Consider the following 27582-nt stretch of genomic DNA (forward strand, 5'->3'; position numbering starts at 1 on the left):
GCACGATGTTTTGAGGCGAGAGTGTCGTATCGAAGGCGTCACTCCCTAGTACTTGGTCGGCCTCGCAGAATGCCGTAATTAGCGTTATTTAGCCGTGTATGGCTGCAGATTGGTCCAATACTGACACAATTTGGCCTGAATTGTATGCAGATTGGTCTCATATGGCCGCGATTTGGTCCAACATCCGGGGAATGTAGTCGCTCGGGTAGTAATTCTGGTGCTTGTATTTCTCTAAACTTTATCCCCGGTTCGCTGTATTCTAACCCTTGTCTCGTTACTTCTAAAACAACGTCGTTAACTTCTCTTACACGTGGATTCAAGACGTTAGTTTATTTTCTAAAGACAATTAACCACTTCTTCATTGCCTTATAACGTTGATTGGTTAAGACAATACCCGATTAGTTTCTCTTCATGCTTTGTCTTGCTTGTGTGATGTCATCAGTGTGGTTGAATGGTAGCCAATGAGCGGGTTTGTGTGACGTCATAAGAATGTTGAATGGTAGCCAATGAACGAGCTTGTATGATATCATAAGAATGGTTGAATGGCAGCCAATGAACAAGCTTATGTGACGTCGTAAAGTGGTTTCGGGTAGCACTCGTTAACAACATAAGATGATCATTATTAAACCCTGCATAGGTCTTGTTGTCATAAACCCACACACTACAAGTGGTTAATATTCGTTGGTGTTTGTTTGAGTTATCGTGTTGACAAATCTTGGACGGACTCACAGACGGAACATGAACGAACACGAGTACAGTATGAACCAATGGACGGGATCACGGGCGAATAAACGGACGGTAGCACGGACAGAAAGCACGGACGATAATTTAGTTCATAAAGGTTATTTGAGAGACACCGTAATGCAGTATCTTAAAATATGCAAGTGCTGGTAAAAATTTAATAAGGGCTAATGTAAGCAGTTGAGGGCTGGTAGGTACTGCATGTTGTGGTAGGGGACTGGTAGGTAGTGCTTGTTGTGGTAGATGGCTGGTAGGTAGTGCTTGTTGTGGTAGAGGGCTGGTAGGTAGTGCTTGTTGTGGTAGATGGCTGGTAGGTACTGCTTGTTGTGGTAGAGGGCTGGTAGGTAGTGCTTGTTGTGGCAGATGGCTGGTAGGTAGTGCTTGTTGTGGTAGGGGACTGGTAGGTAGTGCTTGTTGTGTTAGGGGACTGGTAGGTAGTGCTTGTTGTGGTAGAGGGCTGGTAAACGTAGGGGGGGGTGGTTGAGGGCTGGTAGTGCTTGTTGTGGTGGTGCTGCTGCTGGTAGTGCTTGTTGCGGTAGATGTTCTCAGTAAAGGGGGGGGGGGCGTAGTTGAGGACTGGTAATGTTTATTGTGGTGGTAGACGCTCTCAGTATACAGAGGTGTAGAAATAGTTGTTATAAATGAACTTAAAACCAAATGCGGTTTATTTTTTCGGGTTTATTTTCATCGACTACAGACTTTTGAATATTTTATCCTAACCTTCAGTGGCCAGTGAAGTTGTTAGTAATTTCTGTGTGTGTGTCATTTAATCAGTCAGTCAGTTTGTCAATGCTATTTCGCGTACAATTTTTGTTTTATTATGATCGCGTCTTTGGTTAGGGTTAGGTTAGGTTAGACTTAAGGTGTTGGTTAGGTTAAGTTAGGTAAGGTTAGGTTAGGTTAAGTTAGGTTAGGTTAGGTTCAGGTATTGGTAACAGATAAGTCCACACAACATGACATAACGCCCATCATTGTCTCCTGTGTATCAGAACTGACTCCTATCTCCCACATACTAGACCTGACTCGTACATCCCACAACCCCCATACACATTATACTGACCTAGTCTTCCCATTCTCTATACTGACCTGGTCTTCCCGTTCTCCTCCTAACAGCACCAACTCCGTTTGAGTCAGGGGAGCGGGAGGAGGTTCTCGCCCCTCAAGCTGCCCCTAGGAGCCTCTAAGTCGTCGTGGAAGCGTTGTTCTTGGCGGTGTACTACTGTCGTCTTCGTCTGCGTCACCCTCTGCCTCGCCGCCACCACCACCTTCTTCGCCAGTGAGTATTGAGAGAGAGAGAGAGAGAGAGAGAGAGAGATATTGACAGACAGACAAACAGACAGACAGTAATAGGTAAGTAGACAGAAAAAATACAGTAATAGACATAGACAGGTAAGAGATGGAGAGATAAATAGATAGATAGACAGAGATAGGTAAACAAACACAGTGACAGGAATTTATGGAAGTTTACAGACATACAAACAGACAGACAGACAGACAGACAGACAGACAGGCAGACATACAAACAGACAGACAGACAGACATACAAACAGACAGACAGACAGACAGACAGACAGAGCAGATGGTGAGGGTAAGGTGTATAATAGTGTTCCGTTATATTCAATTTTTAGTTTCATTTTATTGTCTTTTATTTTTATCTGTTTATTTTACTTTGTTACTTTTTTTTATTTAATTTCTTGTTTATTTCCATTTTATTTTATTTTGTTTCATTATTGTCAAACTTAGTTTTATTTCCATACTATTATCTTATTATATTATTAGTATTATTAGTATTTATTAGCATCTCATATAAATTATTTTTTGCGGTCGTCAATGTTAATACAAGTTGTAGGAGAGGTCAGGTCAGGTTAGGTTAGGTTAGGTTAGGTTAGGTTAGGTTAGGTTAGATCAGATCCCTTCCTCACGCGTATTGGGGAGTACACAGGGCGGCAGTGGGTGGCTTGGTCGGGTGGTCGGCCCCGTCCACCACCACCACCACATATGCAGCCAATGGACGAATCCTTTGAATGGTTAATGTAATTTGCATACATATGAGGTAGGGATATATCTTTTAGCCAAGATCGGGTTATAGCAGATGATTCCATTTTGTGAGTGTTTGGGAGGGAAGGAGGGTGGGTGGGTGGGTGGGTGGGTGGGTCGGTGGGGGCGTAATAGTACAGGTCGGTGTCAACACTGTCAGTCCGCTTATAGTGATGATGAGTCTTCGCTACCGTGTGCCAGCCTGGGGTATACGGTGAAAGTTGACCTCCCGACACACACACACGAGAGAGAGAGAGAGAGAGAGAGAGAGAGAGAGAGAGAGAGAGAGAGAGAGAGAGAGAGAGAGAGCTGTTACACTTCCTCTCTGTTCATATCCTCGTCACTCTTCCCATTTCTTAACCTTTCATGACTCTCCCCTTCTTTCCTTCCTTCTTACCCTCTCTCACTTTTCCCCTTGCCTTTCCTCTCTCCCCTTTCATCCCCTCCCAGCTCTCCCTTCCTTCCCTCTCCCACCTGTCCCCTTCCTTCCCCTCTCCCACCTGTCCCCTTCCTTCCCCTCTCCACCTGTCCCTTCCTTCCCATCTCCCAGCTGTCCCCTTCCTTCCCCTCTCCCACCTGTCCCCTCCCCTTCCCATCTCCCACCTGTCCCCTTCCTTCCCATCTCCCAGCTGTCCCCTTCCTTTCCCTCTCCCACCTGTCCCCTTCCTTCCCATCTCCCACCTGTCCCCTTCCTTCCCCTCTCTCCCACCTGTCCCTTCCTTCCCCTCTCCCACCTGTCCCCTTCCCTTCCCTCTCCCACCTGTCCCTCTCTCCTTCCCCTCTCCCACCTGTCCCTTCCTTCCCCTCTCCCACCTGTCCCTTCCTTCCCTCTCCCACCACCCTGTCTACCCACTTCAAACTCTCACTTTCGATGCAAGGAATTCTGGGTATTTTTTATATTTTAAGGGGAGGCGTAGAGGGGGGTGGTGTGTGTGTGTGTGTGTGTGTGTGTGTGTGTGTGTGTGTGTGTGTGTGTGTGTTGTACGTCTGCCACAGTACCACTAACATCGTGTTTGTTTCCCACAGCGTCGCAGGTAGGAGGGTGGCAGAGGTGCCTAGGAGATGGTTTGGACAGCCCTGGGGTGAGCTCGTCGCCTCCACAACAACCAGCAGGTAACCTCGCCAAGCCCCACGTCACAGGGGCTCCTTCTGTCAGTCCTTTGTCGAGCATGGCTGTTGGTGTAGCGCGTGGCGGCGTCCTGTCCGACCCTGCACGACCCACTGGCATGGACCCCCCGCACCTCCCTCCTCTCATACCACTTCACTTCTCTATGGACCTGCGGCGGAGGCGGCGGCGGAGTATCTACCGCTCCCCGCCCCCGCCTCCCTCACCGCAGCACGTCCAGCACCTCCTCCCTGTTTTGACCGCTAAATCCCATTTGTCTTCTCACCAGACTATTGGTGACTTGCATGTTTACTCTTGGTCTGTAATGGATGTTTCACAGGCACCTTCAGCACCCGGCGTTGGACCTGCCGCAACAGTCGACCCCCAGAACAGCAGGATGCCCCCGTCACCGCCCTCAGTATACCTCGGTGTCAGGAGGCCCTTTTCAGCCCCCAGCAGCAGGCCTCAAGAGTCGGGGTCCACAGGCAATAAATTAAGCACATTAGATAGCAGAAGCCCCGGTATTGATCTAGGGGCGGCCGAGGAGCGGCAGCCACAGCTCGCCACCCTCTCCACGCTTCACGAAAAACTCATATCATTAAATCATGTGAATGGCGTTGGAGATAACACCCAGGAAGACCCGGGAACATTTGTGGCGCAGGACCTGGCCATCACCCGCCGTGTGAGGTCAGCCCCCGACCTTCACCACGGATCTCTCGCACCCTCACCCACTCTCTCCCCACGCAGAAAGTCTTTAGTGAATCTCTCTTATAACTCGGTTTTACCGTCGTCGGGATATAATTCTTCCTTACCCACTCCTGCGTCAGGAAACACACCGCCGGGAGCTGGTGGAGACCAGCTGCCAGACGTCCCTACACAGTCGCCGTCAGGAGGCGGTACACAAGTGGGCTCGGGGGCCTCCTCAGTGGTACTCATGAATAATCCAGGAACATTAGGCACAGCAGCAGCACACGGCCACAACCCGCAGTCGACAGCTGTAACTGGAGCTCCCCATTATGTTATTACCGCACGGGGAGTTGTACCCACCAGTGCCGCACCCGCATCAGCTGCCGCGCCAGGACACGGCTCCCACACCCCACATCTCACTGACGGAGAAAGTGTAATCTTAGCAGAGAGACGGAGCAGCGTGTTGGTAAGCCGCGCGGGGGCCGTCTCACCTGATCACATGACCACACCTACATCAGGAGCACTTGAGGAGACCTCGCCCCAGGAGAACGTATTGTATGACAATGAATACCAAGTGACTCCAGAGACAGTAGCGACTCCTCTCGTACTCCCGTCATTCCAGGAAGCTACACTGGGCTTCGCCCGCCACGGGACAGGCCACGCCCAGCCTACTGACGAACTTGAGGACCCCCCTGCTACAGACACGAAAGACTTGGTCACCAGGGAGTTGAGGGGAAATCCCCCACACAGTGATGTAGACGTGGGAAGAGAGATGTCGGTGAACACACAGGGGTTGACACACTCGGGTAGTGCTCCTGCTACACCCAACACCGATGAGGCTCTTACCGCCGAGGCTCCAGCTGACAGGATCCCCACCTCACCAGCTGCACAACAGGCGGCGTTCCCACACAACTCTCAGATTTTCTCACTAGTGGATCACATCAGCTCTGATTCTGCGTCAGTAATCGCTCAAGCGTCCTCCTACGTTGAAGCGGGTGCACGTGTCCCTGAAGATGGAGTTGCCATTGATCAAGCTGGTACGGGTGTTCTCCAGTTGACTACACCTGTTGATCTGCCTACGCCAAGCACAGTTCTCACACCTGTTGGAACTCCGATAATGACTGACGCATCGACTGTACTTGTTGATTCCGTCCCGACCACTGACCTTCACACTCATCTGTTCCCGTCCTTTAATTCCTCTGCTACCAGGTCTGCTTTCACGTCCAAAGGTCAAAATGACACTAAGGACGTCGCCCACTCAGCTGTTCATCCCTCCTTAATAGCAGCAACAACATCGGCAGCAGTAGGAGTAGAAACAGCTACACAAAAGCAGAGCATAACAGCCCCAGCCGCCGTCCCTGTAAAGCCCCTCTCAGATGGGCCCATAAAGCCTGGTCGTTTGGAAGCTAATAATACAAACCTCGCGGCCTCTCGCGGGGGTTCTCGCGCTAATCACAATGAAGACAATATAATGCCAAACCCGCAAGTTGTGCCAACTATTAGCCATAAAGTCGACCTAGAGCCGGGGAAAGGCCATGCTAGAGATCTCGAAGGACAAACAGGGGACCAAGCAACGCTCAGAGGAAAGGAAGGAAAAGCTGTAGGAGGACAGGGAGGCAATAAGAGAGAGAATGGAATTCAAGAGGAAAAAAATCTCCCAAGACAACCAGAAAACCACAGTGAGCCACAAGAGGGTCCTGGAAAACAATTAGATAACAAAAAACCTCTTGAAGACCCCACAGATCCCAGAGGTTACGAGTCACTGGAACACCAAGGACAGCGAGACAGTCCCGGTGTTTCGTATCAGATGCCAGAAGAGAATGAGAGAGATCACAGCCACGAACAATTTTCTCCCCATAAAGAAAGTATCTATGGGGAATGGAAGAACCTCCAGAGACGACGCGACGACGAAGACGCTGAGGTGGATCTCCCTCCAGAAGGTCACCACCAAGGGCCAGAGTTTTCTGCCTTGAGGGTTGTCCAGAGTGACGAGGCCGACACTGAAATTAGACCCGATAGAGACACCTTGAGCGCGCCCTCGCTCCAAATGTCCCAAGATGGCGGAATACAAGGTACTGAACCCAAGCCGGAAGACATTGTGTTGCAGGAGGGAGATTATCAACGGCAGATGAAAAGTTTAGAGTTGCAGGAACGAGAAGATGGGGACCTGGGGGAGCACAGTGAGCTACAGCAACAAGGAAGTCATCAGAATCATGAAGCACGGCAAGTCAGTGAGGTAAGTGACCAAGATATTGAAGCACAAGAGGGTGACCAGAGTAGCCAGCCTGTTATTGATCACAACCAAGATATTGTTGCTACACATGATCGCCCCAACCTCGTATCTGACCATATATCTCCCACCCACACCATCTCTCAGCACCTCCTCACTACATCCCCTCACGCCCACACGCCCTCCGACACCCCTGCTACTGCGTCAGTCGTTACCTCCGCCCACTTACTCCCTCAAGAGGAAAGGCGGCGTGAAAGCACACAGGAAACTCGTGAGGGATTACTCGGAGAGGAGGGTCAAATCTCCATGATTTCCACCTCGCGAGGGGAATATAATGTCAGGGATGAAGAAGAGAAGAGGGAAGACCCGCCAACGCAAGGATCTGAGACCTCTACAGACGTTCATAGTCCCGAGGAAGACGCTGTAGCCAAGGCTCATCACGGGGAAGACGCTACTGGTGGTACTCCCGCCAGAGAGACTTTATCACTGCGAAATGATGACAATGAGGACTCACAGCCCTATCAGAGCGCTTCACTTTCCTCATCATCAAGACGTAGTGAGATAAATATTGATTATGAAATGCCGTCACTCGATGTCCCGCGTCCCCCTGATGGTCACAACCAACAGTCGCCCGGTAATGCTCCTAGATCCGAGATCCTTCCAGGAATTTCCAGGGTGATGACACCTGACAATCAGAAAAGACTAACAGACCAACTAGTCCCCTCCTCGGGACCAGCCCCAGCGTCCTCATACATCCAGGAGTGGGAGGAGAGTGAAGTGGGAAGCGACAGTGAAGGCTCCTTGAACAACGAGAGTGAAGGTATAGTTGAATTGACACCGTTCTCTGATATCGACACTCCTCCAGACGCCCATGTGAGTAATAGAAATTCTTACGTAGATGTTAGTGGCTCTCTAGCTCTTCCCGTCATCGGAAATATGTCACTGCAAAAGACACCGGCTGCTGTGATGGAGCAACAGGCCGATGTTGGAATCACCAGCAGTGATGGAATTGGAATCAACGACGTAACGGCTAAAGATCAAAGAGACAAAACAAGAAACGGTATCTCTCTTTCCAGGAGCAACCAAACTGGAGAAATTGCCGCCAAGGGTCTCTCGGCCCCCACGACACACACCACCCACAATGTTATTCTGCCAGAGGAGTATAAACGCCAGAAAAGTATCGAATCTTTGGGAAAGCAATCAGCTCCCGGGTCTCTAGAAGCATCCGCCAGACCGAGTTACAGTGAGCGTAAGGAATCTAGTATCGATACCAGGGGATCTGAAGCCAACCAAGGACACTCTTTCCTTTCAAGAAGCAATCAAGTGGTCGGTGATCCCAATCAGGAGTCCGTCCACGCTCAGGTCAGCTCACGGGATCCTGTTGAGGAAAATAGAGAAGATCAGAACCCGTCTCTATCGATCTGGAGCGATGGCACTGTGGACGTGGACGGTAATATGATGAGTTCTGATGAGGACAATTACGATAGTAATTATTCTCACGACCTCATTGGGATCCCCGATTACGAATCCTCATACGAGGATGAGGATAACGAAGAAAGGAACAATAGTGACGACGGAGTAGAAAAAGAGGATAATTTCAGGCACGAGGGTATTGAAGAGGACGAGAGGGATCTCGAGAGGATTCCAGGAGGCTCACTGGATCGCGCTCTGGAAGGTTCATTACTGGACGAGGAGAGTGACGGCAAACCCTCCGGGCGGCCCCACACCACCCGTCTCCTCACCACTTCTACACCACACTTGTCTTTGCCTACACAAGCTGATCACCGTTCACCTGACTGGATTTCTCCTGAAGAAAATGACGACCAAAACAACACTGACGAAGGAGACGACGCTACACATGGATCTTGGGTAGCAGCTGGAGGTGGTCTTAACAGTTCCCCCGACGGCATCATTTCACATACAAGCAGTAGTAGCAGCAGCGGCAGTAGTAGTTTCTATGGCAACAGCAACACCACTCCACATGACAGCAGCAGCGCCTGGTCGGCTGGATCACATCACAGTGTTATGCCCCATCGCGAACCATGGCAATCCCAGGATTCCCCATGCAAATGTTCGTGTCAGTGCGATGGAGGTGAGAATCCTCTAATAATGCCAGGGCGTGTCGCGGCAAATCTCAATTCTGAGGCTGGTGTTGGTGGCCCGGGCCATGTGGACCCGGCCCCGCCCCCGGGACACCGCCACCGCCACCACCACGGTGAACCAAGGGGTACCTCTCACTCGCACCACAACATAACACCCCTCTCCTCTTATCCGCCCGAAGATAGTGGTGCACCAGTTCTCATAGACACTCACACCTCCGTTGATACCCACGTATCCATAGACGCCCACACACCCACACCGCCTCTGGAGGGCCATTCTACCCCCCTAAATATGGTACTTGAGGCTCCCAGGACCGGAGAAGTCTTGCCTGAAGGCGGCGGCGAAGGTTACGCGACTGTTGGTGGGGCGAACACGGTGGAAGATACTGTAGTGATCAGGAAATACAGTTATACCTTTGTTAACGCCCCAGCCGTGACACACGTTATGGAGGCTCCTGATGTGGTGCTATCAGGGTCCACAGCCCCGACCTTAGAGCCCACGAGTGTCACCAACATCCCCGGGGGAGCCACCATCCACGCCACGCTCATAATGGATCCTCCAGGTGAGTCATCTCTCCTTCCGTCACTAACATCGTCATCATCACTTCGTAACTGTCATGTAATTCAACCTAATAGTGTGGTCACAGCGCCGAGTCTTACGCTGCTGTGGTTTGATTAGGTTCCGTTAGTTGGACACATTAGGTTGTTATTAGCGTAGGTTAATTGGGTGGTTAGATTAAGATAGTTATACCATGTTGGTAAGGTTACAATAGTTGTTTATGTTAGGTTGGTGACGTTATAGAATACGTTAGTCAGGTTACATTAAGTTGGTAAGGTTAGGTCAGTTTGGTGATGTAAGATTAGGTTAAAGATAGTTTGGCTCCTGTCGTCGGCTTTTATTAATGGCCCAGCACCGTGGTCCTAAACTCCCACAGTCCTAAACCATTATTTTCCGTGGGGGAAATCCACCTCGTGATCCGGGGAAACTCAAAATAGTCCCTGTCCTAATATCATGTAATTTCTCAACGATAAGACACATTTTTTATTAACATTGTAAATATTTTAAAAAACAAAACATGTAAATACCGACATATCTTGAGATTTTTGCGTATATGGATGGATTCTGTGAGTTAGGGAGAAGTGAAGGCGAGCGAACGTTAGTCTGACTTCGTTTCCAAATGCTTGTAACTGAGGGATGAAGAGTAATAGCCGGGCGCTACTAATTTTCGGTCTGGCGCTGCTCTCTCTCTCTCTCTCTCTCTCTCTCTCTCTCTCTCTCTCTCTCACACACACACACACACACACACACACACACACATATACAGTATATATCTTTATGCCTGGACAAGTATTGGCAGTCATATTGTAGGCGTGGAGACAGGACATTCACAAGCTCTGTGCCCTGACTGTCCCCAGTCACGCGACCAATGTGACCCCACCCCTCAGTCTCTCCTCACTCCCTGTGAGCTGTCGACCCCCCTCCCCCCCTTCCCCTACTAATACCAATGAGCAAACACGTCCACTACTGGGGTTACAACACAATGAGTGGTGGGGATGGTGGTGGTAGTAGTAGTAGTAGTAGTAGTAGTAGTGGTGGGAGTGATAGTTGTGGTAGTGGGACCATGACCCTTCATGAGATTTCAGTGGTGGTTGTGGTGGTAGAATCATAGCGCAGTGGGTAGTAGTTGTGGTGGTAGTAGTGATAGAGCCATAACGCACTGGGTGGTAGTAGTTGTTGTGGTGGTGGAGGAGCCATAACGCACTGGGTGGTGGTAGTTGTGGTGGAGGAGGAGGAGCCATAACGCACTAGGTGGTGGTAGTTGTGGTAGTTGTGGTGAGGATGAAGGGAGGGAGGGGGGGGGGGCAGGACACGCTGAGTTATGATTGTAATTTCGTTGTGTAGTTTTTATAAGATATAAGTAGTCTCAACACAGCCACTGAGGGGGTACAGGCCGCTCTTGAACACAGAGAAGTAACTGGGAGGAGAAGATAGATATTCACTAAAATTATTATATAAGTTCACATTGATCCACTTCAAGTATACACACAATGTAAACAGACACATACCCACTGTACTACGTCATTGGCTCACCTTCCCCACCCACTTCCCCACCCACCTACCTCCCACTTCCCCACCCATCACATTCCCCACCCACCCACCCACCCACTTCCTTCCCCACCCCCAGAAAACAAAAGAAGAAAGCAAAAACTCGAGAATCCAAGAATTAGTCAGTAGCTGTGTTAAGCCTCACTAGAAAACACCCCACAGCTCTCACGGGAACAATATCCATCACTCAGGTTAAGAATGGCTCGCACCGGCCCGACACAACCAAGCCACAATATATGATACGAACAAAGGTGTCACAAAGTTAAGTGTTTTCGTTTTTTTTTTTTTTGGGGTTCTCGTGTTTGATTTTTATTCGTTTTTATTATTATTATTTTGTTTACATTTTTGGGAGGTGTTCTTTAAGTAACATGGACAGTAAAAAGAACACCACCTCCTCTTCCTCCTGCTCCTGTTCCTCTTCTCCTTCCTCCTCCTTTTCCACCTCCTCCTCCTATTATCTCCTCCTCTTCTATCTCCTCCTCTTCTATCTCCTCCTCTTCTATCTCCTCCTCTTCTATCTCCTCTTCTATCTCCTCCTCTTCTATCTCCTCCTCCTCTTATACTTTGACCTGGATGGTGCTGAGTTGTCAGTTAGGTTTTTTAGTGTTTTCCATTTTGGAGGGCGGGGAGGGGTTCTTTTGGAGTGGATTCTCGTACTACCTCCTGGTTGGCCGAAGCCTGGGTTATTGAGGAGGTAGTTTATGCTAAACAATGGTGCCCCTAACGACCACCATTCGTCTAACAAGCTTCGGACAGCCCAAGGCAGTTTCCACCCCCACTTGAGTTGCCATATCGGCCATTTCCCAGAATTGTTCATTAGGGAACTGCAGTTTAAAGTGTGACTGGTTGTTGTGTACATTAGTGAGTCACGCCACACACACACACACACACACACACACATTCACACACACATACATACGTACATACATACATATAAACACATTGACACATACATATATACAGACACTCACACATACATGCATGTACATACACATATATACAAACAGACACTCACACACTCATGAATAATAAGTATATCAGTGTTATTATGCGGGTTTGTGAGAGTCGTTTGTGGCTTCCCATAAAACTGCCTTGAGGAATATATGAATTTATATATATATCCTCTCTCTCTCTCTCTCTCTCTCTCTCTCTCTCTCTCTCTCTCTCTCTCTCTCTCTCTCTCTCTCTCCCTCTTCTCCCCTATCCTCCCTTCTCTCTCTCATCCCCTTCCTCCTCTCCTGCCCCTTCTCTCCAACCTTTCTCCTCTCACCCCACTCATCCCCCTCTTCCCTCTCTTCTCCCTCCTTCCCTTTCCTCCCACTCCCCCCCAAAAAAACACAACATCAACACACAACGTTTATGGTATTTTTTTTTTGTTAAATGTAATAGCGGGTTTTGTATAGTTACGCTTTTGATTTTGTTTTTATACTTAGCCTGTGTCCCGTTCATAACGTTTGTTGTTTATATCTCACCGCAATATGATTATGTAAACAAATCTTATAATGTTTTTAGTTTGTTTTTCATCCAATTTTGTTATCGAATTTTTTAATGAATTTTTTATCATAATTCTAGCCTTTATTTCTCTTTTTTTTTATTTTAACTTTTTTTTTTTAATTTGAGTGAATTTTATAATATCGTTAAGGAAAAATTCAGTAATATTTTTTTTCCACTATTGACTTTTGTGGGGAGTTTTCCTTACTCGTTCACCACACATGGAGATGTATGTGTCGTAGGAAAATATATTATTATTATTATTATTATTATTATTATTATTATTATTATTATTATTATTATCATAGCTTAAGTAATACGGAAGGTGTCGTAGTTTTTTTAAGAAAGGATGCGTTGAAGGTAGGTTAAGGTAGAGGTCGTCTGGGGTAGTGTAGTGTGGTTTAGGGGGTCGTAACAGGAGTAGTGCAGGGAGGATAAAGGGGTCGTACAGGGATAGTATAGTGAGGAGGTTCAGGGGTTCGTATGAGGGGTAGTGCATGGAGGAGGGTCAGGGGGTCGTATCAGGGGTAGTGCAGGAAGGATAAGGGGGTCGTATCAGGGGTAGTGCAGGAAGGATAAGGGGGTCGTAGTATTTTAAGGGATTGAACTGTGTGCCGAGTGGTAAATCAACCAATGTAAGGAGCTTCAAAGGTTCACGGGTTCAGATATTCAAAGATTCAGAGGCTCATTGGTTCATAGGTTCGTTCTTCATATGTTTAGGAATTCAAAGTTTCAAAGGTTCAGGAATTCAAAGTTTCAAAGGTTCAGGAATTCAAAGTTTCAAAGGTTCAGGAATTCAAAGGTTCAGAGGTTAGGTTGATACTGAATGAATTGTAGGGACTTTAAGCCATACAGTATTAAGTCTATTCTTAGATTAGATTAGGTTAGGTTACGTTGGGTTAAATCGGAACTTCATTATTTCCTTAGCTTTACAGTTTATTATTTACTACGACCATTCGTGTGAAAACCTTCACTATCATTATCATCATCGTCATTATTAAGACATTATCATCGTTATCATCATCGTTGACATTAAAGCTATCATTTTAATCATCATTATCATCATTATTAAAATCATAATCATCATCGTCATCATTAAAATCATCATCATCGTCATTAAAATCATCATCATCGTCATCATTATTATAATTAAACAACATTATCATAGGAACCTTATTATGTTAACTCACCGAATATTCCAAATTCCCGGGAATGAGAATACCTTCAGAACATGTAATTATTAATGTATATACTACTAGTGTGTGTCAGACTAACATTTTTAACATCAATTTTAACATTACTGATACTCATTACCTGAGATTAACACGTGTACCAGCATTGTCATTAACATCCCATAGTTGCCAGCGATGTTAAGAGCTGTAGTTAGATTTTGTACATATATTGTGTTTATTACAAGTGTGTACTGTACTGTAAGTTAGGAGCTGAGGTCATATTCATCTAACATTGTGTAACTTTAATATAAACTTAACATTACTTCTGTGACTCAAACAATATACACCACTAAATCTACAATGATGATGAAAATTAATATTATAAACCAAAAAAATCTTGAGGAAACAATATATTTATTTATTTTTTTTATTTATTTTTCAACAATGAACGTCAAGGTCAGTGCTATCTGTCCTGGGAGCCTTGGCACCAACAATGGTAATTTAATTGACAAAAAAAAAATAGAATCTAGTGACGAGTCAGCCTTTCAACCATGGCACCATTGGCCTTATTTTTTTTATTTTTTTTTAGCCTCGGTGCCAAAACTCACATCCAAAACCATGGCACCCTCTACGACGTGAGTGACCATCGGAACTGTCAGGTATTATACTAGTGCTCAAGTGTTCCTCTTATCACTTTTCTCACTCTTAATCGTGTTGGCTAGAAACTCCTGTCGTACGGTCGTTGTCGCAGTGCTCCACCTGTTGATAGCTTGCTTGCATCAGTGGCTCCTTCTCATTGGTATTTGCTTGCTTGTCAGTAGTCTTGTATTGCTCTTCTCTGCTTGTTAACTCATCTGTGTATATATTTGTTGGGAGTTGTATGGTTGTGTGGGGTGATTGGGGTGTTTGTGGGGGGGATTGTTTGTATGTTTGTGGGGTGGGAATGGGTGGGGTTGTGTGTATAGGGGGGTTTGTATGTAGTGTGTGTGAGTTGATAAGTTTAGAGAAGTGTTTAGTTAACGAGAAAAGAGAGAGAGAGAGAGAGAGAGAGAGAGTATAACAAAACATTAAATAAATAAATGGCACAAAGTATAATAAATTCAAAGTCTCTCCCCCACCACCACCCCATAACTCTCCCCTTCTCCCATAAACTCCTTCCCTCTTACCATAACCCCCATCCTCCGCCATAAACCCTCCCTTGCTCCTCCCTTCTCCTCCCTCCCTCTCTCTCCCCTTCCCTCCCTAAAGAGCCTTCCCTCCTCCCATTAGCCTTTCCTCCCTCCCTTAAGCCCTTCTCCTCCTCCCTCCCATAAGCCCCCTCCTCCCATAAGCCCCCCTTCCTCCCATAAGTAAGCCCTTCCTCCCTCCTCCTCCCATAAGCCCTTTCCTCCCATAAGCCCTTCCCCCTCTCCCATAAGCCCACCCTCCTCCCATGAACCCCATTTCTCCAAGCCCCTCCCTTTCCCTAATCCCCTTCCTCTACTTAGGGCCCCTCCTCCTCTTCCATCCACCATAAAGCTGTATTTGGGGGCCGCTCTTCGATGCTCCGCTAAAGCAACAATTTAGAAAACGACCTTCCTTAAGTCCCGCCGAAGGTGATTTTCCTGTGATGGCATATTTGTCGCGCCGGAGATATACTGTGTGTGACTGTATATGGATTGGTGGTAGTGTGTGTGTGAAGGTGCGGTACATGCCAGAGTTAGTGAAACGCGGGTGGTAAAGACCGTAGACTTTTTCAATAATATTCTTCGCCTATGCATAGAAGATTGGTGGTAGTGTGTGTGTGAAGGTGCGGTACATGCCTAAGTTAGTGAAACGCGGGTGGTAAAGACCGTAGACTTTTCAATAATATTTTTCGCCTATGCATAGAAGATTGGTGGTAGTGTGTGTGTGAAGGTGCGGTACATGCCTAAGTTAGTGAAACGTGGGTGGTAAAGACCGTAGACTTTTTCAATAATATTCTTCGCCTATGCATAGAAGATTGGTGGTAGTGTGTGTGTGTGAAGGTGCGGTACATGCCAGACTTAGTGAAACGCGGGTGGTAAAGACCGTAGACTTTTTCAATAATATTCTTCGCCTATGCATAGAAGATTGGTGGTAGTGTGTGTGTGAAGGTGCGGTACATACCAGACTTAGTGAAACGTGGGTGGTAACGACCGTAGACTTTTTCAATAATATTCTTCGCCTATGCATAGAAGATTGGTGGTAGTGTGTGTGTGTGATGTCGGGGGAGGAGGTGTTTGGCGTGTGAGGGTTCTTATAAATACACGTACTGTACATAACTTAGTATGCATGGATGAACCTTTTCAAAGCGCTTGAATACGACTATTTTGCCCTTACGCTTATGTATGTACATCGCTTTTTATACGTACATATGCATGTGTGTGTATGTTATCTTTATTTATGTATAAAATATATATCTTGTGTGTATACAGTATACCCACCCTAATACTAACTCAAAACATCTTTTCAGCTGCAACTTGCAACTAAAATGTAAAGCGCAATTCTATTCATCATTGAAACGCACTTACTCAAGAAACGAATAACAACCAATTAGAGATGAAAAACAGCTCACAAACGTCATTCTTGTTATTTAAAGAACTAATATTATTCATAGTAAGTTTCTTGTATAATTCTTCCACTAACAATTTTGGTATTTTCATCAGTGGGTGTTCCTAGCAGTCATTCATTAACATGTAATATAAGATCAATGATGAGATGTTATCGGTATTTCCTGGCGGCATTTTATATCAACACTACGATCAGGGACAAACTTCATGTGGTCATATTTTTAAAAGTCTTCCTGGGAGTTGTGTGGCCAGGGTAGGTAGGGAGGACGTCGAAGGTTGTTGGATGAGAATTATTGGAACCCGTGCCAGATGAAGCCAGAGTTTGACAGCGCGAAACTCTCAGTAGCTTGACCATACTTCTCTCTATATTTCACAAATCGTTTCAGAATGGTAAAACGTTAAGTCACAATAAACAGGAGTCCGTTAATTCTAGAACCAAGATGATAATTAACGAATTAAATCAATATTTGGGGGTAATCAAGGGGTAATTATTCCTGTAGTCTGTCTGTCGATTTTTTTTTATGGCGTCTTGCTACCAGTCTGGGAACAGTGTTGTCAAGGCAGACTTTGCTTGACCAGTGTTACCAGTACTCATGGGGTGGATGGGGGAAATTTAATGGGGGTTTTAATATGGAAGGATCCCAGGAAGCTTTGAAAATATGGCCCATTATTTAACTCATTCCATAACCCATTTGACAGCCCCATTCATAAACTTACGTTGCGTACCCTTAACCCATTCCATTATCCGCCCCATGACCCTTCCATCTAGTTGATTGTTTAACCCATTCCATACCATATTTATTAGCGACATGATAGGTTAAAGGACAGATTATGGAATAAGTTGCAGGAGAAATTATGGAATGGGTCATGACCTATTCTATAACTCCAGTCTACTATCCATTACTGAACCCCATTCCTTTTCATAACCCATCCATTAAATATTATTATAACCCGTTTTTACCCCATTCCTCTGCCTAACCCAACCCATTCATTAACCATTTCTTAATCCATTTTTTAACGCATTCCATGAACCATTCTCTGACCTATGTGGACTACTGCCTGCAGATGGCGAGGCAGTGCGACGTCCCCAGCAGGTGGCTCCCCCTGACGGAGCCTCGTTCTTGGCTCTGGCGCTGGGAGAGGAGAAAGCCTTCACCCTCGCCCCTTACGGCTACTGGAACATCCACCTCACCCTCAACTACCACACCGACATCAGGATATCTCTCACCATCCCCAGGTAGGTCTTGTAGGTGGGAAGATGTAGATGGCCGCCCATGTCAATCCACCTTAGTACGTGGCTGGTTGTTTGTGTTAGCTCTAGGTGAGTGGAGAGGAAAGGGGGGAAGGGAATGACGTGGATTTGGTCCTTGAAGAGTTAAGTCATTATCTTGTCCTTGTCCTAAACTCATTATCTTGTCCTTGTCCTTAACCCATTATCTTGTCCTTGTCCTTAACCCATTATCTTGTCCTTGTCCTTAACCCATTATCTTGTCCTTGTCCTTAACCCATTATCTTGTCCTTGTCCTTAACTCATTATCTTGTCCTTGTCCTTAACCCATTATCTTGTCCTTGACCTTAACTCATTATCTTGTCCTTGTAGGGGGGAAAGGAAATTTATCTCCCATCATCAATATCCTTCACTGGAAAGAAATGTGTATCCTCCTAATGTTGAGAACAAATGTTAACATCTCATGGAATAAATTTACGTTCGTCTCTACAGCATCCAAAATATATCTGTTAAAGTGAAGTAATGACCATAGCTGATGTATAGTTTGTGAGGGAAATGTTAAGATAGACAATTTGTTAGAGGACAGAGCTAGAACAAGGTGTGGTGTGGTGTAGTGGGTGAGATTGTTGGTGTGGTGCTTGCGTCGACACACCTTGACAGTAATAACCCGTGAACCATCGTTGCTGCAGAGTTCACAAAGTTGATTTGCCCTGAGCCAAGTGTAAACCAGGGTGTGTGTGTGTGTGTGTGTGTGTGTGTGTGTGTGTGTGTGTGTCCTTCGTCTATTATTATGTGATGTACTTCCTGTACAAGATTCATTTACAAAGGAAAAATCTAAAAACATGACCAATCACTCCCCCCACCCCCTTAAAATAACTGCACGCCCCTTCTCCCCCTTTTCCTCACCTCCGTAAACAAAGGCCTACAATTCGCTCAGATTTTAAACACCCCACCCCTTACCCTCTCCCCTTTCACCAATGGACCAACTGCACTATCGCTCTTGTGCCACCCCTTCCCCACCCTCCCCAGCCTCACCCACCCCTCATCCACCCTCCCCACCTCCTCCCCACCCCCTCACCCACCCACCCAGGGCTCCGGTTTAATAAATCAGACGCCCCTGTACGATATAATCCACATGATCTGCTTCTTGTCTTGGCAAACATCCACGCGAGTGATTTATTCCCGAGGAACTCCAGACTGCCTCCTCGGTACCCCCCCCTGCCCCTTCTTCCTCTTCTTCTCCCCACCTCCTCCCCACCCCTCCCACCTTCCCCTCCTACCCCCTCCCTCCCTCGTAAGTTTTGCCTGTTTTGGTTCTAAGTAAGATTCTATAATTACCACACTACTACACCTCTCACGGTTCTTCTTCCTCTTCTTGTTCTTCTTCCTCCTCCTCTTCCTTTTCTTCCTCTTTCTTCTACCTTCCTCCGCCTTACCCCCTTTGCCTTACCGGTTCACTCTGCGTCCAGCGGATATGAGAACTTATGGTGGTCGGATATACAGATTCTGGGGTATGAATATTATGTATGTGGATGTGAAGTGTGTGTGTGTGTGTGTGTGTGTGTGATTATGTGTGTGGATGTGAATATGTGTGATTTGAGAGTTGCGATTTAGAGTGGTTGTAGTGAGTCCTCGCCCTCTACTAAAAGAAAAACTAGTTATGAATATATTAAAGGAGAATTACAGTCGCCCTAAGTTCAATTAAAAATAAAACTAGACATTATCCAGGCGACCAGTAGCATAATTATATAATGTTCTCAATGAGTATTACATTTTCCTTTGGAGAGAGAGAAAAAGGAGAGAGAGAGAGAGAGAGAGAGAGAGAGAGTTGAAGGTTGATTTTGAGGAAGGTTATGTTACCACTAGTAAACTCGCACTAGTAAACTAATAGGAGGGCGTCTTTAGTATCGAAATAGTCCAATACTATTCTAGTAGTCGACCACTATCAACTTTCCACACCGTCTACAGTATAGGAGTGAACACCAACCCCCCCCCTCCCCCTGCCAACTATGCCTGATATACAGGGTCTGGCTCAACTTATGCCCGATGTTTTCAGCGTTACTTCTCCTAAAAGCTCAGGAATTGATGCACAAATCCGAATAAACACGAGTGTTGTGAAGTTATGGTACATGCTCGACTGCTTGTTGGCTCGGGGGGTAGACAGCCAGGCCTCGCATGTTATTTGTTGAATAATGTGAACCTTGTTAATCCAAGACTAGATATATAAATTAATAATATTTTTTGGCTAATCACATAACGTGTTTGATGTATAGAAAACAAAAAAAAAGAATAATGGAATTGAAAAAAAGGTAAAATATATATTATAAAAAAGAATAATAAAGTGATATGCCGACCAAACCGCGGAAATGAAAAGCGTAATATGAATGTATGTTTGTTGCAGAAAACGCGGTCATGGGGAACAAAAAAAACGGAAAAAAATTTAGTAATGAAACCAGGAAATAGAAAATGTATTGTTCAAGTCACTTTCACTTCAGTCGTTATTTTAATTTTTTTTAATTTATTTTATTTTTTTTTTTGCATATCAAACCCGAGAGACTTTTTATGACCTGAAACACTTTGCTGACCTGACACACTTTACTGATCCGCACACACTTTGCTGACCCGACACAACTTTGTTGACCTGACACACACTCTTTGCTGATCCGACACACACTTTACTGATCCGACACACACTTTGCTGACCTGACACACACTTTGCTGACCCGACACACTTTACTGATCCACACACACTTTGCTGATCCGACACACACTTTACTGATCCGACACACACTTTGTTGACCTGACACACACTTTGCTGACCCGACACACACTTTGCTGACCCGACACACACTTTGCTGACCTGACACACTTTGCTGACCTGACACACACTTTGCTGACCGACACACACTTTGCTGACCTGACACACCTTTGCTGATCCGACACACACTTTACTGATCCGACACACACTTTGCTGACCTGACACACACTTTGCTGACCTGACACACACTTTTGCTGACCTGACACACACACACACACACACACACATATTTACTAGATCTATACACACTATACTGATTTATATATATATATATATATATATATAGATGAATGCTACACAGACTCAGAGAGAGACCACACAAAACAACTCATTACAAATAAAACTAGTGAGTCAAACCCTGGCCAGATGAATTAACCCCGAGTTGAGAGGTGAGTAACGTGCCCTCGTTACTCACCTTTAATGACCTCGTTATGTAGGTGAGCGTGAGGCCACCTCCCTTCACCCCTCATCTTCCCCCTCCCCTCATCTCCCCCATCCCCCTCATCTCCCCCCTCCCCTCCCTTCCCCCTCCCTCCCTCCTCCCCTCTCCCCCCCTCACCCCTATCCCTTCACCCTATCCCCTTCACCCCTTCCCCCCCTCCCTTCCTCTCCCCATCCTTCCTTCTTTTCCCCCCTCCCCCTTCTTCCCCCCTCCTCCTTCTTTCCCCCTCCCCTTCTTCCCCCTTCCTCCTTTTCCCCCACCCCTTCTTTCCCCCTCCTCCCTTCTTCCCCCCTCCCCCTTCTTCCCTCCCCCCTTCTTCCCCTCCTTCTTTCCCCCCCCTTCTTTCCCCTCCCCTTCTTTCCCCCTCCCCTTCTTTCCCCTCCCCTCTTTCCCCCTCCCCTTCTTTCCCCCTCCCCCTTCTTTTCCCCTCCCCTTCTTTCCCCTCCCCATTCTTCCCCCCCCCCCTTCCCCCTCCCCTTCTTCCCCCTCCCCCCTTCTTTCCCCCTCCCCCATTCTTCCCCTCCCCTTCCCCCCCTCCCTTCTTTCCCCTCCCCTTATTTCCCCACACCCCTCACCCCTTATCTTACCCCTCCCTCCCACAGCCCCCTGCCCACCCACCCTTACATATTCTTACAAAAGTACGTAAAACACACACACACACACACACACACACACACACACACACACACACACACACACACACAGGTATTGCATTTTTGAGACAATTTTTCACCTATCTAATTAAAAGATCCATAATTCTCTCTCTCTCTCTCTCTCTCTCTCTCTCTCCTCTCTCTCTCTCTCTCTCTCTCTCTCTCTCTCGCTCTCTCTCTCTCTCATTATATTCTTCTTGAAAATGTATATCATCCTTCTAACCCTACCTCTCTCCTCCCTATCTATCTCTCTCTTCCCACCCCCCTTCCTCCTCTGGACCCACCCCCTCCCTATCCCTCCTCCCCCTTTTCCCTCTCACCCCTCCTTTCCTTGCTCCCTCCTCGTCGTTCTCATCCTCCTCCCTACCCCTCTCCCCTCTTCCTCCTCTCCCCTCTTCCCCCCTTTCCCCTCTCTCTTCCTCCCTCTCCCCTCCCCTCTTCCCTCTCACCCCCCCAATGCATAGATCCAGTGTTTGTTTATTTATTTCAGGGTAAATAATGATCAGTGGGAGCCATTAACAATATTTAAACGTATTCTGGTTTAAATTAGTTGCCTAAATAGCTGTAACCCACTGATGTCGTGTGTGTGTGTGTGTGTGTGTGTGTGTGTGTGTGTGTGTGTGTGTGTTTGAAGTCCCTACTGTTTGTCTGCTTCACCATGACTCATTAAAGAGGTTCCTCGTGTGTGTGTGTGTGTGTGTGTGTGTGTGTTGCAAAGAATGAATGACTGTGCTGCAGACAGACAGACACACACAGCAGAGACCTCATAAATGAGTAGTTGTGTAGCCAATATTACCATAAAGTGACTCGGCCAGCTCATCCCTTGTCAGTTTCCACGATGACTTGAGATTAACTAATTATTCCTTATAACTTGAAACTTTCCATGTGTGTGTCTCTGGTCTTGCCGTCAACGAAGTATTGGGGATAATTATCATATCCTCGTCTTGCTTATTACTGAATCGACTTAATATTAAGATAATGGCGACACCTGAAGAGTAAGTTATTTCACCTTAAGATTAACCCCCCTAACCTAACCTAACCTAACCTAACCTAACCTAACCTAACCTAACGCTAACCTAACCTAACCTGACCTAACCTAACCTGACCTTTAACGTCAGCCCAACGACCTACTTCTACACTAGTGACCTTATTTATCGTTACAGGGGCACGTCGCTTGGCCTGTACGCCCGCCGCAGTGCCTTGCCTACCCACACACAACACGACATCATGAAGATTCTGAGAGGGACCCATCAACGCGACACGAGGACTTCCCCGGTATGTTCCTCAACGTGTCTTCAACTTATTTCTAACACGTCTAGAAATTGTCTTTTAACACTCGACTACATCGTTATCGTCACCATGTCCATAATATGTGTATATCACGTCCACAACATGTCCCCATTAACTCCACAACATGTCCCTATTACGTCCACAGCATGTTCCCATCACGTCCACAACACGCGTCTCCATCACGGCCACATGCTCCCCATCACGTCCACAAATATGTCCTCCCCACCATGGCCACAACATGTTCCCCATCATGTCCCCCATCACGTCCACAACATGCTCCCTGGACACCTTCAATTCGTCCCCAACATATGTAAACCCATCCACAACTTATCACCAACTCTACTGAACCCACACTAATCCCTCACTGAACCTTACACTCAACCTCTCTACTGAACCTTACACTAACCTCTCTACTGAACCTTACACTAACCTCTCTACTGAACCTTACACTAACCTCTCTACTGAACCTTACACTAACCTCTCTACTGAACCTTACACTAACCTCTCTACTGAACCTTACACTAACCTCTCTACTGAACCTTACACTAACCTCTCTACTGAACCTTACACTAACCTCTCTACTGAACCTTACACTAACCTCTCTACTGAACCTTACACTAACCTCTCTACTGAACCTTACACTAACCTCTCTTCTGAACCTTACACTAACCTCTCTACTGAACCTTACACTAACCTCTCTACTGAACCTTGCACTAACCTCTCTACTGAACCTTACACTAATACAAAGATATCCATTGTTTTCGGGGTTTTAAAGATATCCTGGATTTCGTTACTGTATTGTGATTAGTTGTGTGGAATTTTTGGGGAGTGAGAAATGTATTCCTCCTGGTCCTCAAGAAAGAAAATGAGATAAGATTTTGGGTGTTTCTCACTGTAGTAAACATCAGAGAAAAACTTGACGATTTGTGTGTGTGTGTGTGTGTGTGTGTGTGTGTGTGTGTGTGTGTTCAGATAGTTGGCTAGGTGTAAGGGTAATAATGATAATGTTTGTGGTAGTAGTTACAATATCAAAATAATAATAATAATAATAATAATAATAATAATAATAATAATAATAATAATAATAGTTAAACCAGTGTTATTACAGAACACCAGCAACGGCACTAACAATACTAAAAAGAGATATATAAAAACTTTAATTACCACAATAATGATGATGTTGATAATACAACATGTTATAGTGAAAACAATAACATAACGTTAATAACAGCGGTCTTGGTAGCGCATCACCACAAGAGGCAGGAGATCAGTGGCCGTGAATCCTCGGTGTGTGTCCAATATCCTGGGGCTGGCGGAGGTCCTGGACAACCTAACCACTACACTACAGCGCTGTTTGATCTTAACTCTTTGTTAATGGTTGTGCGTGTCTCTCTCTCTCTCTCTCTCTCTCTCTCTCTCTCTCTCTCTCTCTCTCTCTCATACACCGTGTCGTCTCACTACTACAGAGCATGGTGGAGGTGTCGGTGGAGGAGGTGCTGGAGGCCGGAGAGTGGTTCCTGTCCATCTACAACGACGATGGAGACCCTCACCAGGTGGCGCTGGTCATCAGCCGCGGTCCTGGAGGAGGGGAGTGTCCACAGCGGTGCCACGAGCGAGGCCACTGTATCCTGGGGCGGTGCCAGTGTGAGCCAGGCTACAGCGGCGTCGACTGTTCACATGGTAACCCACTTCCACTTGTCCTCCTTGTACTGTACTGCACATAAGAAGGTCATGTTTATCCAGACGTACAGTACATAGGCAATGCAGGTATACAATTACTGTAATGTGCGTAGACAGTGTAGGTATACAAACAATGGTTAACAGTAAGTTGGTTGGACCAAGGGTAGCACAACAAAGCCATCATATTTCCTAGAGGGTGATAACAGCAGTTCACCACTTTAGGCCGGAAATACACACTGAACCAACACGAAATTATTGAAGGATGAAGCAACATTTAATCAACAAAACAGTTCGAAACTGACACAAAGCTACATAAAACTGTGGGAATTTTGATTTTTTTTTAAATTTGCCATTTTAACCAACAAGTAGTACTAACTTTCAACAGGACACCACTAATGTTATCACCTTAATATAAAATCAGTAACACTTTTTTTTACTTTTTACTTTTATCCTCTTCACCACTGATTGGCTCGTTAGCCGCTTGGGCGATCTGTCACGTCTCTCATTACTTTTCCATTACTACAGTCTGTTTACAAACGACATATATACAAGTCATTCTATTTTAAACTTTTTGAGTAATGTGACAATGAATGTTAGGGATAGAATCTTTGTATATAATGTTGATAGAAACTTGTTAGTTTAGGTCTTGATTCTTTGAACCGTAAAGATCCTATAAGAACCTTGAGATCTGATTATCAACAACTCGTAGGTTGAGTGTTGCTTGTGACTAACATGTAAGAATACACTCAACTTCAGCTAAACCATAAATGTAGCATCCAAAAATAACATCAAAATTACACTGAGTCTCAATCTTGTCTAGAGAAGTTCACTTGGCATTTAGAGGTAATTCTAGAGCAGCGAATATTTTAGGAGGAGATTCACTATCTTCAGTAATATAAAGATTGTAGATTCCAATTATATCTTTTGGAATTTCACCTTGAAAGAAGCTGTTGTTGTCGTCATAATCTGTAGGAAAAATTACGGGGATGACAGGCAAAGTGTGACATCTTGGCTCCCAGACACCATGCAAGTGTGCTCGTCCTGGTCACAGCAGCAAGAGTAGTAGTGAGCTTTCCACAGGGTAAAATCTTATCACTGAACAGTGCTTGATTATAGCAGGAACGAACAACTGGGCATGCCACTGTTAACTCTTGGAACAATCTGCCAGAAAGTGCTCTGACGGCACCGAGTGGGAGCTCTTTCAAAACCAGATTTGACCAACACTCAGGACCTAGTACATGCCAATACTTTCCAACAGTGGGTAACAGAGACGTGGCCGACCGCCCAAGCGGTTAACGAGCCAATCAGTGGCGAAGATGATAAAAGGAAAAGATAATATTGAAGTTAGGAATTAAATGGGTAGCACAGTGGTTCGCTCTTGCTAAATCATAGTTCAGAAATGATAAATTTTCGTTCGCTGTAGCACTTCTTACATCAAGCTGAATTTTGGGCAGAAAGGAAAAAAAATTCTGATTGTTTGTTTGCTTTAGACTTGTTGGTGCAAATCCAGACGATTCTGTCAAATTTTCTTCCATAAGGCGAGTTGAAATTCTAAAATATTAATGCGTGCACTGTGGTGCTCTTGTAGTGTTGTTTCATTATATAATAACCTTAATTTGTTATATTTATTTTCTTTTGTAGTGTTGTGTCCCATCCTGTGCTCAGGCCATGGTAACTACATGAACGGGCAATGCAGGTGTGACTCTGGGTTCAAGGGAAAGGAGTGTCAACTACGGCACCATGAATGTGAGGTGCCAGACTGTAACGGCCAGGGTCAGTGTACCAATGGTCAGTGCCGCTGTGCTAAGGGCTACACTGGCGAGTTCTGCCAAACAGGTGCGTAGGTCATTCTCTCTCTCTCTCGATCATATACTATACCCAATTCATGAATATTGCCGTACTCCCGTCTGAAGCATACTGGTGTACTAATGGAACATAAAATAGTTTAGTTAGCGCTCTTCCAGACACAGAAAACGACGCGAGCAATGACACCAGAGAAAACATCCAATACCACAACTACTGTTAAAATGTTTTGTTGATATCTTTTTCTTCAGTAAACTATATCATTTAGTGTTTCCTATCATTATATACTATATATACGTTAAACTGAAAATCGACCTGGTGGCTTACAAACATTGCTTCCCTACCTACTCTTTACTGCAATCTCCTTTATCATTACCCTTCCTACCATGGTGAAATGATAAGTATTACTCCTCCTCACCACCATACTTCTCCCCCTATCATGCTTTTCCCCCCTATCATGCTTCTCCCCATATCATGCTTCTACCCATATCATGCTTCTCCCCCTATCATATTTCTCCCTGTCTATCATACTTCTCCCTGTCTATCATACGTCTCCCCATATCATACTTTTCCCCTATCATACTTCTCTCCTATCAGACTTCTATCATACTCCTTTTCCTGTCATGTTCCTCCCCTATCATATTCCTCCCCTATCATATTCCTCCCCTATCATATTCCTCCCACTATCATATATTCCTCCATCATATTCTCCCTATCATATTCCTCCCCCCACATTCCTCCCCCATCATATTCCTCCCCCCATCATATTCCCTATCATATTCCTCCCCATCATATTCTCCCCCCCATCATATTCCTCCCCATCATATTCCTCCCCATCATATTCCTCCCCATCATATTCCTCCCACTATCATATTCCTCCCCCATCATATCTCCCCATCATATTCTCCCCAACATAATCCTCCCCCCACCATACCACCTACCATACCACCCCCACCATAGCCCATACCACCTCTACCATACCCTCCATACCACCCCACCATACCACCTCTCCACTTACCATACCACCCCCACCATATACCACTCCCCCTACCACCTCTACCATACTACTCCCTCTACCATACCCCTCCCCCTACCATACCACCTCTACCATACTACTCCCTCTACCATACCCCTCCCCCATCCTGTCTGTCCCTAGCACTGGCCAAATGTCACCACTGTTTGGGGAAATTCTATCCAGTGCAATGATTGAAGCTCATGTGTTATCATTGGGTCATAACTGATTGGATTATATAACAATATTTACTAAAACTAGATACAATTAGGCCTTCAGCATATTACTCAAATGATTTTGAAGGTCTCAGCTAACATTAGGTATACATATCTTAATTCTACACATAGAGGCTCGGTTGTAGTTCGTAGATTACATACTCAAGTCATTTCTGTGACAGGGATCACACAAGATTACCCA

The 27582-nt window shown here is 45.7% G+C and overlaps 1 protein-coding gene across 2 annotated transcripts in view; it reads left to right on the plus strand.

The window, feature by feature from the left end:
• The first annotated feature begins 3913 nt into the window (after window positions 1-3913).
• The window catches only part of LOC121874242 (teneurin-m-like), a 70538-nt gene continuing 46869 nt past the window's right edge, over window positions 3914-27582 (plus strand). For both annotated transcript variants that reach the window (XM_042378323.1, XM_042378324.1), the window contains exons 1-5: window positions 3914-9462; window positions 17305-17476; window positions 22544-22655; window positions 24137-24350; window positions 25992-26186. In XM_042378323.1, coding sequence (XP_042234257.1) covers window positions 3948-9462; window positions 17305-17476; window positions 22544-22655; window positions 24137-24350; window positions 25992-26186 — 6208 coding nt within the window. In that variant the 5' untranslated portion in view covers window positions 3914-3947. The remainder of the gene's footprint in view (window positions 9463-17304; window positions 17477-22543; window positions 22656-24136; window positions 24351-25991; window positions 26187-27582) is intronic.

Source organism: Homarus americanus, unplaced genomic scaffold, assembly GCF_018991925.1.
Source record: "Homarus americanus isolate GMGI-L3 unplaced genomic scaffold, GMGI_Hamer_2.0 scaffold49667, whole genome shotgun sequence".
Taxonomy (NCBI): Eukaryota; Metazoa; Arthropoda; class Malacostraca; order Decapoda; family Nephropidae; genus Homarus; species Homarus americanus.